The sequence below is a fragment of the Mercenaria mercenaria genome, chromosome 6 (genome assembly GCF_021730395.1).
Source record: "Mercenaria mercenaria strain notata chromosome 6, MADL_Memer_1, whole genome shotgun sequence".
NCBI classification, from domain to species: Eukaryota; Metazoa; Mollusca; class Bivalvia; order Venerida; family Veneridae; genus Mercenaria; species Mercenaria mercenaria.
Window position 1 is genome coordinate 22,216,418 of NC_069366.1, and position 13,071 is coordinate 22,229,488.

The following is a 13,071-nucleotide window of genomic DNA, read 5'->3' on the forward strand; positions in this document are numbered from 1 at the left end:
TTTAACCCTTTGACTTCTGTAACTAAGTAAATGTACTTCTCGTAAAACATTTAACTGTTGCAGTAAGTTAATGTATTTCTCATAAACCCACCCTTTGATTATTGTAATTTAGTAAATGCATTTCTTATAAATTATATGTTCTACTTTTATTAAATAGTCATAAACGCTTTTACTATTGAAACCAAGTAAGTGTTATCTCGAAAACTTATTTAAAAAAGTAATTCACTAAACGCATCTCTCATCAACCCTTCAGCGTCTGTTATAAACTAAATATATTTCTTATAAATGAGCCGCGCCATGAGAAAACCAACATAGTGCATTTGATACCAGCATGGATCCAGACCAGCCTGCGCATTCGCGCAGTCTTATCAGGATCCATGCTGTTCGCTAATATTTTCTCTAATTGCAATAGGGTCTGAAAGCGAACAGCATGGATCCTGACTAGACTGCGCGGATGCGCAGGCTGGTCTGGATCCATACTGGTCGCAAACGCGCTATGTTGGTTTTCTCGTGGCGCGGCTCAAATACTTTTACCATGTATACTGCAGTTTAATTACTTTATTATCTCATAAACCCTTTCACTGCTGCAGTGCGGCAAACGTGTTTTAATAAACCATATAGTAAATGCATTTTTCATGACCTGCAAAATAAGCAAAGCTTTTCGTTTTATGTTAATTTTATGAAAGGTGAGGTAGGAGATGAAAATAGACTATACATAAGAACAAAAAGATTTTTACCAGAAACTCCTATACCATAGCAACAGAACTGGCTCCAAATGTCAAAAGTTCACACGGTACTTTAATTTGGCCACACCTTCCAATTCCACATTACTAAACTAGTGTATAAAGACGAAATCAACTTCAGCTGTTCTTTGATTATTTATGTATTTTATAAATGTCAACGCTCAAAACGCTACGAGCTATTATAAACAATGTCAAAACTTCAGATTTTATGACATTTGAAATTAATTCAAGCAAATTGAAAAGGAAACCTGTAATTAGTGACGCTGTAAAGATCAATAACTGCTTGTCTTACTCGTTTTCAGCTAAACCGAACATTTATGCCATAAAACATCTTAATGGAACAAATTTTACTCTGTTCAGAGTACTGGAGATCGTGTTTAAAGGTACGGTAATCATACAATAATATCAAATAAGGCACTGCCTCAATCGGGAATCTTTGCAGTCCACCTGCTTGCCCAGAAATATGCGTTTGTATCAATTTAAAGGTAGATTTTGGGGGATAAAAAAAATACTGCCCATATTTGTACTGATGTGCAAGACATTGCGGTTCGGACAAGTTATGTGGACACTTATTACGCACAAGGAAAAAGCGTATTCTTCCAAAAAATCCGAAGTCAGATGCTCTGTGCACGTGCCGGAAGGACACATTTTTTAATTCGATAGTATATCTCATTCGGTTATATAACGCATGTTACCGTAAAGGGATCGATCCCGATTTTCGTCGCAACGAAAATCGGTAGGATCGATTACCTATTACGAAAAGGGATGAAAAAGTACTTAGCATTTTACTTTTACACACTTTTAAGTTCTTAGTGTTTGTTTTGGATAATTATAAACATATTAGAGCATGTTTGCGCAGTAAGATCATTTTATTACAGCAAACCATCAGATGAATAATGATATAACTAAATGAGCATGTGTTATGATTCTGTCTATATTTCGACGAGATCAATGTTGTTAGCAAAGTAAGCAAAGACAATTAAAAATTGTGGCCGCTTCGTTTCAGACTAGTACACGTAAGTACAAGTATTAAGAAAATCTGGTGTGCCTCAATTTACTGTATGTAGACTATATTCATTCCAATCTAATTTTAGCAAGTCAATCGATACAATTATAGGCCAGCCAATGTAATTCAAACATGCAAGGCTCAACGGCGGTAGTTATGTAAATGAAAATGGACAGCGCCGTAGCTGTGTAAATGAAAATGGAAAATGGGCAGCGCCCGCAAAAGATATTCGCTCTCGCCTCTCTTACTGGAGAAGTTCTTACTCAGTTTTCACCAAACTTGATCAGAATGTTTATGAGCAAAGCCTCTCATTCTGGTTTGATAATCAACTGGATTGTCTCAGTCATTCTGGAACCCGTGAATTACTCTTATTGCGAAGCTATTGTGCGCTCAATCACTATAGTGTTTTTCTTCGAACTAAACTTAATCGATATATTACTTGTATCGCTAAAAAATGTATTCTAAAGTTTATTTATTTGCTTGCGCGTGCCATCTAATTATTTTACATTATCTAGGTACTTTTGTATAAATGTCACTCATGTGAATATCTATATATAGGCAGCTGTAGGGATTCGTTTTCAGGAGGCTGTGTTCTTTGAACGTAGCTATTTCTATTATATCCTTGTCCTTATTTTAATTTTCCCATGCTTCCTGCATACCTGATATGACATTTATCCGTTTAGGTACATTTAATTCAAAGATATAAAATATTTTGTCGCTCCCTTAAGCTGATTTTCCTGGAAGTGTATTCACTTTGTCTACAATTTCTTTTGACATTCTATTCAAAACGAAATAAGACCCTAAAGTAGAGATGGTACCCACCCAAGTAAATCTAAGGAGAACAACTCTGAATTGACCAGTAAACTGAAGCTAACATAAAACATTGGACAAAAGTGAAAGAAAAATCAGATACAGCTGTAGGTCCTTTTTCCAACAACTGATCAGGCAGACAAAATATGACCTACATTTGTTTAAATCTCATTGTATTCAATATACAATATGCACACCTTTCTCATGGCTTACACTGACAGTTATTTTATAAGTTGTAGTGAAGCCCTGATAGGAAGTTTAGTAATGCATGAAGATAATGTAAAATAATGCATAAATTCCTCGAAAGAAAATTTACGAAATTAAGAAACGTTATTAAGTTCTGATCTTCTAGTCAAAGTCATTTATTGTTCTCAATGGTGATACACTGGTTTACACAAAATGTATATATTAAAATGTAAAGTTTATATATCCAACAATGAGAAGTAATAAAAATAAAGTTAAACTGGTATCACTTTTGTGTAACAAAGTAGCTAGATTGCGTATATTTATCACTTCAATGAATCATTTTGAAAGTGTTTCATATGCGTTAGTCATTTGGAAGAGTTCCTCTTACTGGTCAGGAGTACTTTGCTTCAAATAATGTAACACAAAAATTCATTGTCATCGAATGTAATTACAACGTTTTAAGGTAGTGGTTGTAATTACAACATTTGAAGGTAGCTTATAGGTAATGACAATATGTTATGTATTTTAAGCAATTCAACATTCTCTGGATTGAACTATCATGATCATTTATTTCCTTGAAAAACAAATAAATGCTGAAAAAAGCATATGGAGTTTACTTTATTTGATGATTTTCGATACAGGTCAACTACCTTAAACAAGCTATAAAGTGTTTTATTTATTGTTTTTAACAAAGTAAGCGGATAACTTCAGATATCAACATTAATTTACAATTTAAACTGTTTACACAACTTGAAAAAAAAGATTTTTGTTGGGGCCTCTCATTTACAAATATATCAGCAATTATCACCTGAATTGAGGAAAATATTGATGGTAAAATGGTGTAGGGGTTTGTTTACATTATAAAATCTTTAATAACTTCTTTCAGGTAAATTTTTGGTATGGTTTTGGCAAGCTTATGATAAAGAGCATGTCATTCTCTTTCACTCAGAATTTTTCAAGCGTTTTAGACTCTTGGCTAGTCTTGGAATTTGACTTTACTTTTGATATAGACTATAATTGGGGAAATCCTAAAATCCCAAACGGTCAGTACAACAGTTGTCCATTTTGCTTCAGATATTTTAAAAAAGTCGTTTTTTAAATATCAAATAATTCTATTTTTACATGGAGAAGAGGAAAACCATAAATATATTTAGAAAATTGGTGCACTTTGCTATCATTTCAGTCTGAAAAAAATATGTAAAGATGAATTTAAATTATTTAGGTACCATATCTACCTAAAGTAAATTAAAGTTTGATATTTCAATATTTGTATTTGTTGTCGGTTCACATGCAATCATACATAATTCCATACGCAATAACAAACATGGAAATGCACCAAATCTCTCACACATTTTACTTAAAGTAATGTTCCGAAATCAGAATAAAAGAAATAGAGGTCAGGCACTGCTATTGATTTTCCGACAGGCCTCCTTTTATAAAAATAACCCTGTTACATAGCCCAAAATTGAGAGATCACCGTTAAAATGAGATTCGTTTGATAAGATAACATATCACACAAGAAAAAAGTAATTTTATATAGACTTAACTGACCCAATTGTTCACGTAAGAAATAATTCATAGCAAAAGAGTGTTTTAACACTTATTTATGCACGATGAGCGGTTATACGTCGGGCGTAATAATTTCACGAGAGCGCAGCCCGAGTGAAATTATTTGTAGGACGTATTACCGCCCGAGTGTATAAATAGTGTTAAAATATGGTTAAGGTATACATTATTTCGATTCTAATATGCCCTTAATCTAAAACAGCAGACAAAATATAGAAGTGCTCTTTCTTTGTCGCAGCAAAATCTTTGACGTCACCGCACGTTAACGTGACGTCATTCTAGCGTAAGAGTGTTTTAACAGAGAAAAGCATATTAGAATTCTTTATCAAACATACCTACTTTATTTCTTGAATGGCATGCAAACGTCAAAGGCCGACTGACACAATTCTTTTTAAAACGTCATGCATTCAGTCAGAAACGTTTTAAGAAATTTAGCAGGGTAAGGATTAAACAATTATTAGACAACGAGGACAAAGTAAACAAAGGACACCGCCTTTAAACACACTGCTGGGTTTTTTCAAAACAGTTTATCCTGTGTCTTTAACTAATGTCAAAATACAGCATTACATTATTTTTTCAGGGTTGTTTTGTCAAGCAAGTAAATGTGACCTTGACTTAAACCTGTGTGATCCAAAACATGCAAAATGTCATCTCACAGACTCAGGCTTTACATGCGAATGTGAAACTGGTTACTGGGGTGATAGATGTACAATGAACAGCATTGTTTGTCAGTATAGATTATGTTCCGGTCATGGACACTGTGTTCAGTTAAACGATACGGAGACAGGTTGTTTGTGCGACGAGTTTTATACCGGTATGTGTAAATGGTTTGTTCTTTAGTTGAACATTTATGTAACATGGACATGGTTGTAATGTTCAAAATAATAAAAGTTAAATTTGAAGCATTGCCCATATAACACACAACCACAAGCCAAACGTTCACCCACCCACGAATTGGCACTGTTATAGAAAGATAAACTTGAATTATTTGTTAGCATAACTAACACTCTTCCGAAGGAGTCGCCTATATCGAGGGTTCAACGCAATAAGGGCATATATGTAGATATGCCCCTATTGCGTTGAAACCTCGATATGGGTTACCGGTGGCGACTGTAGATAAACTTGTATACACAACAACATAAAATTATCTTAGCCTGTATTTTGTGTGTATTTTGTAAAGTAAAGGTATTATCGCATGACTAACTGGTCAAAGAGCATTTGTATACACATAGCTGATTATACAAATGCGGCTTTGTCTTCAAAATTTCTGCATAAAACTATATAAATTACATGTTTAGCTTTAAAAATTAGTGTATCTGATATGTGAAAGTGCTATTTCAGTTTTCTTTCACCAAGCGCACTGTTTATCTTATCTATTATAATTAAGTCGTTATGTTTTTCATTTGTTATTAAATGCTACAGCAGTGATGCTAATAAAGAGTTCGAGTCTTGCTGTATGACATTAGTTATGCAGTTATGCTAATGAATGAATTATATCAATTTAGTTCTGATCTGCATACTCGATATATTCTTTCTGAACTAAGTACCCCTCAATATATTTGTACAGATTAACCCACTTTTCAATATCTGTTTGGTTGTGATATACCCGCGTAGCACTGATCTACTCACTTCTCACTGTCCATTCAGTCCTGATGTACCCTTTCCCCCGTATCCATTTAGCTCTGATACGACCACTTCTTGGTATATATTTAATTCTAATCTACCTATTTCTCAACATATTCTGATCAATATACTTGATACATATCTAACCACTTCACAATATGTTCATTTTTTCTAATGAATTGAGCCGTGCCATGAGAAAACCAACATAGTGGTTTGCGACCAGCATGGATCCCGCGCAGGCTGGTCAGGATCCATGCTTCTCTAATTGCAATAGGCTTTGAAAGCGAACAGCATGGAGCCTGACCAGACTGCACGGATGCGCAGGCTGGTCTGGATCCATGCTGGCCGCAAAGCCACTATGTTGGTTTTCTCATGGCACGGCTCAATTATCAAACAAACTAATCCTACTAAATATTTCAGGTCCAAGATGCAGCATATTAATACCAAAACCAGAAGAACAGCTTACCATAGGACAAAAATTATTGAAAGAACCAATCTGGATTGGGATGATTGTCATGTTAAATCTTGTTCTTTTCTTTTGTGTATCCTACGTTATCAGAAGAAAATGTGGAAAAAGAATAGCTAGACTATTTCCTAAAAAGACACCTACACACAACATTTCCAAAGGTTGGTTTAGCTCTGTATTAAATATAGTTCAGTGAAACAAAAGAGTTTCTTATCTTGTACTAGTCATTCATTTGTTCTAGGATTTTTACAAGTATTACAATTATGGAACGGATAATTGTCATCTAGTTTAAGCTGAAGATAGAATAGTGACGACAGGTTTTTTTTTTTATTAGTGTGTTGTAGTAAACCTCACAAAAAGCCAGAATAGCCACGCACTACATTATCAATTACAAACTGACTCATCAGCAGCCAGAGTAATGAATCATAAAGTTTCAGTCTGAATTCATTCAAGGATAAAACCTTATACATGTCTCTGTTTTTACACTATTGTAAGATTTTAATTTATTGTGAAAAGACTTGTGCATTTTTTTCTAATTCTATCGTTTGCTATTTACAATACCTGTATCTATGGATGTCTTGAAAATTTACAGAAGCTGAGAATTCGAAAGGGGAGCATTCAGCTGACACCGATCATGCTGAGAGAAACATCTCCATTGTTTCTCTTAAGACACCGCCTGTGATAAACAGAGATTCTAGATGGTCTGTGAGGAAAAAGTCGTACCGAGAAAAAGTAAGTAATTGTATCTTTCATTTAAATAACGAGTTGATTATGTTATTTGTTTTATTTTTGTAGAATTTCTGAGATGAGATTAAAACTACCAGTAAGGATTTATAACTTATATACTATAAATCCAGTATTACAACAAATGTTTTTGTACAAGCAGTGTTTTTGTTCTTCCATCTCCGTTTTCAAACATTTTTGTACGAATTTTTCTGAGCATTTTATATATATCATTCGTTCTGACTATTATATTTCAGTCACAAAATAACGGTCATAGATTTCAGTTAGCTGTAGTTATAAAATTATTCCTTCTTCTTAGTAGTATTTTGTACTGGAAACTTCGTCGTGCAGTTGTTTGGTATCGATACCCATGGAAAAGTTGTCGTGCATTCCTGCTCTGATAGCGTTTATTTCTTTCCAGCTCGACAGTATTTCTGCTCCATCTACCCCAATTGTCAATGAAGATAACCAAGATGCGGCAATGAAACTTTTTGCGGCCTATAACACGAAAAAGCCGGAGTTGTCACCTAATATTACAGCTATACAAGGCAACAACATAGCAATTAAGACAAGAGACATCATGTCCTGTGGTATACAAGGTGGGACAGTCACACTTTACCCTGATATTGAATTTGAAAATCACAGCAAAGACCACGCGCACGGAATGCTTCGTTCATATACAATTAGCACCGAAATACGAGACTTCGAATCGAGAATATCCAAAGCTAGACGAGAAGCGAGAACTAAAAAGTCATCATCATACGCCGGTTCCCCGACTACTTCGCGGGTTTCAAAATCTGACGTGTCGCATGAAAATGCTACTCCGAAGGTAACGCACTGCTTTCCTGAAATTAGAATCATCAATGAAAATAATTGTGAAGAAAGAAACGTCAGCGATAGCGATGAAAACACTGTCTTCACATTGCCAGTAGAGATCAGTACATCTCAGTCCAAATCAGCAGAAAATGTATCCGAAGTAAAGACATCCGATCAACATGACAGTGGTTATCCATCAACCACTATTTCGACAACTCATGATGGCTCACAAGTTGAAGATGCAAATTTGAAAACGATACCATCAGCTTCTGTAAAACGTAAATTATTCAGTTCAAAAGCAAAAAGCGCGTCATTTTATAAACTTGGCAATGAAAATGATACAATTAAAAAGGAAGCTCGAAAAGATACACGTGATTCGGTAATAAGTGAGCTTTCATTCAAACGATCAACATCTGGAGAATTTCGATCTTTTGAATCTGAAAGATGCAGTTCGTGTAAGAGGGAGCAAATAGAAAGGTGCGCTTACTCTTATGAGACAGATTTAGATAAAATGCACAGATGTAGAAACAAACGACAATATTCCGCAGGATATAATGGTTCACATAACCACCAAAAGCGTCATAGGCGCCGTAGGAAGTGTAGATGTTCTAAACACCACAGTTACAGTAAAGAGATCGATTTCTATTCACACGATTTCCACGAGTCACCAGTAAATTTACAGCGAGAGCAATATATGCACTCTTGCCACCATAAACCAAGTTTTGGAGAAAACTGGAATTGGCCAAGGTACCACCGCAATATAAGACCTATAAACTCGAGCACTGAGAGTGATACGTGTTTGTGTTCTACTCATGAAATGAGATGTCATCGAAGACATTATCACGTAAAGGAAGCTTTTTCAGAAAATGGTTTCCTAGACAGACATGCTTCTGCCTCAAGTCGAGATTTGGATATTTCTCCTAGAATAGATTTTCGGTCTGATGGTTCATGTAAATCTACACTTATGAAATCATTCCTGTCAGACACATATAGAGCAAGCTGCAATGTCTATTCTGGTTCAGAAGCTGCAGGTGATAATATTTGCCAGAATAAACACTTTCTGGCTTCTCCCCAAAAATCTTCATTGTCCAGTTCTAGAGACAAATCAAGAAGTCCCTCGCCACGAACCAGCAGTCCTCGGCAACTGCAACTCGGTGTACAACGAAAGAGATCTGACACTGTGGTTGAAATAGCAAATGATAATGTTATTAAATTAGATGTTTCACCAGTTTCATCTTCAAACTCGGATATTGTGCAATGTCGAGAAAAGTCCTTGGTATCTCCTTCAGCTATTAGTCTAACAAAAGTTTATAGAGCTGAACAATCTTCTAATGGGCTTTATGATAATCCAGAATTAAACACAGACATTGATTCTTCAGCAAATGAACAGTTGTCAGAAGCAGAATGTATTTCTCAAGACGTTTGCACAAATCAGAATAAAATGTCACAAAATATGGATCTTCCAAATTCAGTGATAAGTTATGACATAAAACCATTAAATGAAAGATTGACAATGCAAAAAGATTCAGCCTACCAGACAAAGCAGTCCTCAATAGACATGTTAAGGAGAAGCGACTCGTTAGCTAGGGGATCAAATGCATTGAAGTCTAAAACATCAGAAAAAAACGACTCCCAAGATATTCTAAACAGGTAATACAATTTTGTTTTCACAGTAATAGTTTTCTGAGGCAGGGTTCGAGGTTGAAATAGTGTCACTTGGAAAGGAAAGCCAAAATGACAGTTTATCAGCTTTGACTAGTTTTCAGATACATAAGAACAACTTGTTGGCAATGACAGCATTTCGTAACGTAGCTAAATAATACCATCAGATGCTGAAATTAGGCTTTTGCGGTTGACAATGGGTGTAATAATAGGATAGGAGGAGGTTATCTACATTAATCATTGGGCCTAGAGATCCGCAATGATCTATAGGCAGTAGACCTTACAAAGTTTGGTAAAACCTGTTAAAAAGTACTAGTAACCTTTTAAATCGAGATTTGAATTTCTAAACACCAAAGTGAAATATAAATCCACACTTTCAAAGTTGCAACAAAATCATAAGTGTAGGTCATAATCGTAATAAAAATTCATGTAGAAAGATTTAAACGGAGTTGTAGATCATAGCTTTAAATGGTTGTTGTAAAATACGAATGGATTTGGTCGAGCGTTCAAAGTTAGTTTACACAAATCATTTGTTCCCCCCTTCCTTCATTGTGCCATTTGATTTTAGCTGTCGATTTACTTTGACACTAAATTGAGCCGCGCCATGAGAAAACCAACATAGTGGCTTTGCGACCAGCATGGATCCAGACCAGCTTGCGCATCCACGCAGTCTGATCAGGATCCATAATGTTCGCTTTTAAAGACTATTGCAATTAGAGAAACCGTTAGCGAACAGCATGGATCCTGATCAGACTGCGTGGATCCATGCTGGTCGTAAAACCACTATGTTGGTTTTCCCATGGCAAGGCTCAATTAATCTTTTTCTCATCTCAGTTCATACTTTTTGGTAATAGTTTCAACATTTTGCAGCCAAATGGTCGAAGTCAATTCGTTGTTATTGTTAAGTACCAAAAAAAACGTGGATTACGTTCAAGCTAAGATTCATATTTTGTAGCAAGTTGATTCGTGTTTGTGTAATACTATTATGTTTTTTTCAGAAATGAAGATAGGGTTCATAGACACTTGCATCAAGCTGCACTGAAACTTGCATTATTAAAACGGTTACAAACCAAGGACTACTCTAAAGATAGTGCGATACATACATTCTCGGAAGACGACCTGTCAGCTGACGATGGGGAAACTCGGGGGTAATTGACATTTCTACGACCAATCATTATTATTATTATCATCATCATCACTACTACTACTATTATTGTACAGCTGCTAGAACTATTACTTCTACTACAGCAGTTGCCACTGGTGCTGCTGCTACTACTTTTTTACTAACTTTACTTCAGAGATAGGATAAATAGGCTACAAACAATTAGAATACTAAGTTTTCAAGCTATTTAGATGAGATGCGAAAACCAACTTATTACAAAAGCATTCATCAATATCTTAGTTAAGTTTAGGTTGAATACAAGAAAATGCCATTCAAAAGTTATGTTTTATTATATCCCTCCCAATATCTACTGACGAAATGTTACTTGTCACTTTGTACTTTTGAACTTTCAGATCTTTTAGACCTTTGATTAAACGAACTAGTGGTAGCTTAGCATTCCAGTTCCGGGAGACAAGCTTATCACAGGTACAGGAAGAGCATTCTGGTGTATCGAGAGATACTGAGAACTACAACACTCCGACAAATGAACCATTCTGTGGTTCTTTCGATAAATTATCCACTGAAGTTGGAAGCTCGTCTGGAATACCTATGACTGATATATCATCTACACATACTGATTCTAGTGTTGCTCAACTTGAAGAAACTAATATTTGACTAACAATCATCTGTTGATCTTATTGGACAATTACTGAACACAAAATATAGTACTAGTACAATATATCAAGACTGTTAAAGCGACTTTAACGTTGAATAAAGAAGAAAAGCTGAATATAGAAGATGTGCACGAATTAAAGAAAGTTTGGGACTTGATTTTACATGCACGCCTAGACGTCTACATGACCGATTAAATACAAAATTAGTGTTGTAGATCAACATGACACGATTAAATACAAAGCTAGGGTTGCGAATCTACATAGTGCTAATATCTACAGAACTACGGTTAATGCTCTTATACAAAACTATGTACACGAATCTACACAGCAAGTTTAAATACAAAGTTATGGTCGTGAAGCTGAATAAGGATTCATGTAACAAGAGGGAATAAAGACTGAGGATAGCATGTTAGGTGATACGCGAAACGGTTTACATAGCTGTAAAAGCAAAGTTTTCTTATTAACCCTTACCATGCTAAATTTCTATAATGGACTGATCCATCTTCCAATTTGGGCAGTACCATTTATCATTTTAAGGGGTGTTTACTAAAAATTTACTGACTGAATAGCGAACAATGCAGATCATGATCAGACTGCACGGATGTGCAGGCTGATCTTGGTCTGCACTGGTCGCAAAGGCAGAATCACTTGCCGCCAGCAGGCTAAGGGTTAAGAAAACTTCGACACCATACTGACCAAGACAATATATAAATTAAAACTAATTCGAGGGGTGAATGCGAAATTCATCACTCGGTTGTCTATCGAAAATATATTGTATATAAATATTTTATAGATAATAGACTTACATATTTACGATCATTTTCCCTAAACTATTACTCGAAATATGTTTATGCCCTCAGCAAATTGTCTTGGATAGTTGAAAGCTATAATAAAATACACTCTTTAAGACATAAGCCATTACAGAGCCGCATAAGTATTCATATTCATTTAAGTGTAGCGGGTGTTAAATATATTTTAAATGCTTTACCTGTGATATAGTTACTTTTGATACTCTGACTTATATTGCAAATATTCTTTTTCTAAGCGATTAGTTAGACACCAAACAAAATAAGAGGGGTTTCGATGTGTGTTTATAATGTTAAACAATCGTTTTGTAGAAACAGACGTTTATATGTGTCTATAAATTCATAAGTTCTTTTGCCTGACTTTTCCAGGCTTCTTGATTTCTTTCATATCTATGACTATGTCTAGGATGCTCTGTGCTACCCTTTCCTTTTATCTTTTAATAACAGTTACCAATAACTGACGCTGAAGCTCATATACTTTGAAAATCTGTCCTGGTATTCGTTTCATATCTTAAGTGCTACTAAAATGAGCCACGCCATGGGAAAACCAACATAGTGGGTGTGCGACCAGCATGGATCCAGACCAGCCTGCGCATCCACGCAGTCTGGTCAGGATCCATGCTGTTCGCTAACAGTTTCTCCAATTCCAATAGACTTTAAAAGCGAACAGCATGGAGCCTGACCAGACTGCGCGGATGCGCAGGCTGGTCTGGATCCATGCTGGTCGCACACCCACTATGTTGGTTTTCTCATGGCACGGCTCAAATTTGTTTTTCAAAGTCTACAAATGTTGTGTTTATCTGCAACGTTATGACCGTTGTAGGAGTAGTATGTGATTTTTTTTAAATGTTAAAGACATTAAGATGTAAATTTAATTTTTTAACTCAA

General features: G+C 35.4%; 1 protein-coding gene across 1 annotated transcript in view; it reads left to right on the forward strand.

Moving 5' to 3' along the window:
* LOC123549434 (uncharacterized) overlaps positions 1–12,705 on the forward strand; it is a 37,620-nt gene extending 24,915 nt beyond the window's left edge. Inside the window, exons 7-12 of the mRNA XM_045337537.2 lie at positions 4,892–5,125; positions 6,355–6,561; positions 6,993–7,132; positions 7,545–9,589; positions 10,600–10,749; positions 11,117–12,705. Coding sequence (XP_045193472.2) covers positions 4,892–5,125; positions 6,355–6,561; positions 6,993–7,132; positions 7,545–9,589; positions 10,600–10,749; positions 11,117–11,378 — 3,038 coding nt within the window. The 3' untranslated portion in view covers positions 11,379–12,705. The remainder of the gene's footprint in view (positions 1–4,891; positions 5,126–6,354; positions 6,562–6,992; positions 7,133–7,544; positions 9,590–10,599; positions 10,750–11,116) is intronic.
* Positions 12,706–13,071: the final 366 nt, after the last annotated feature.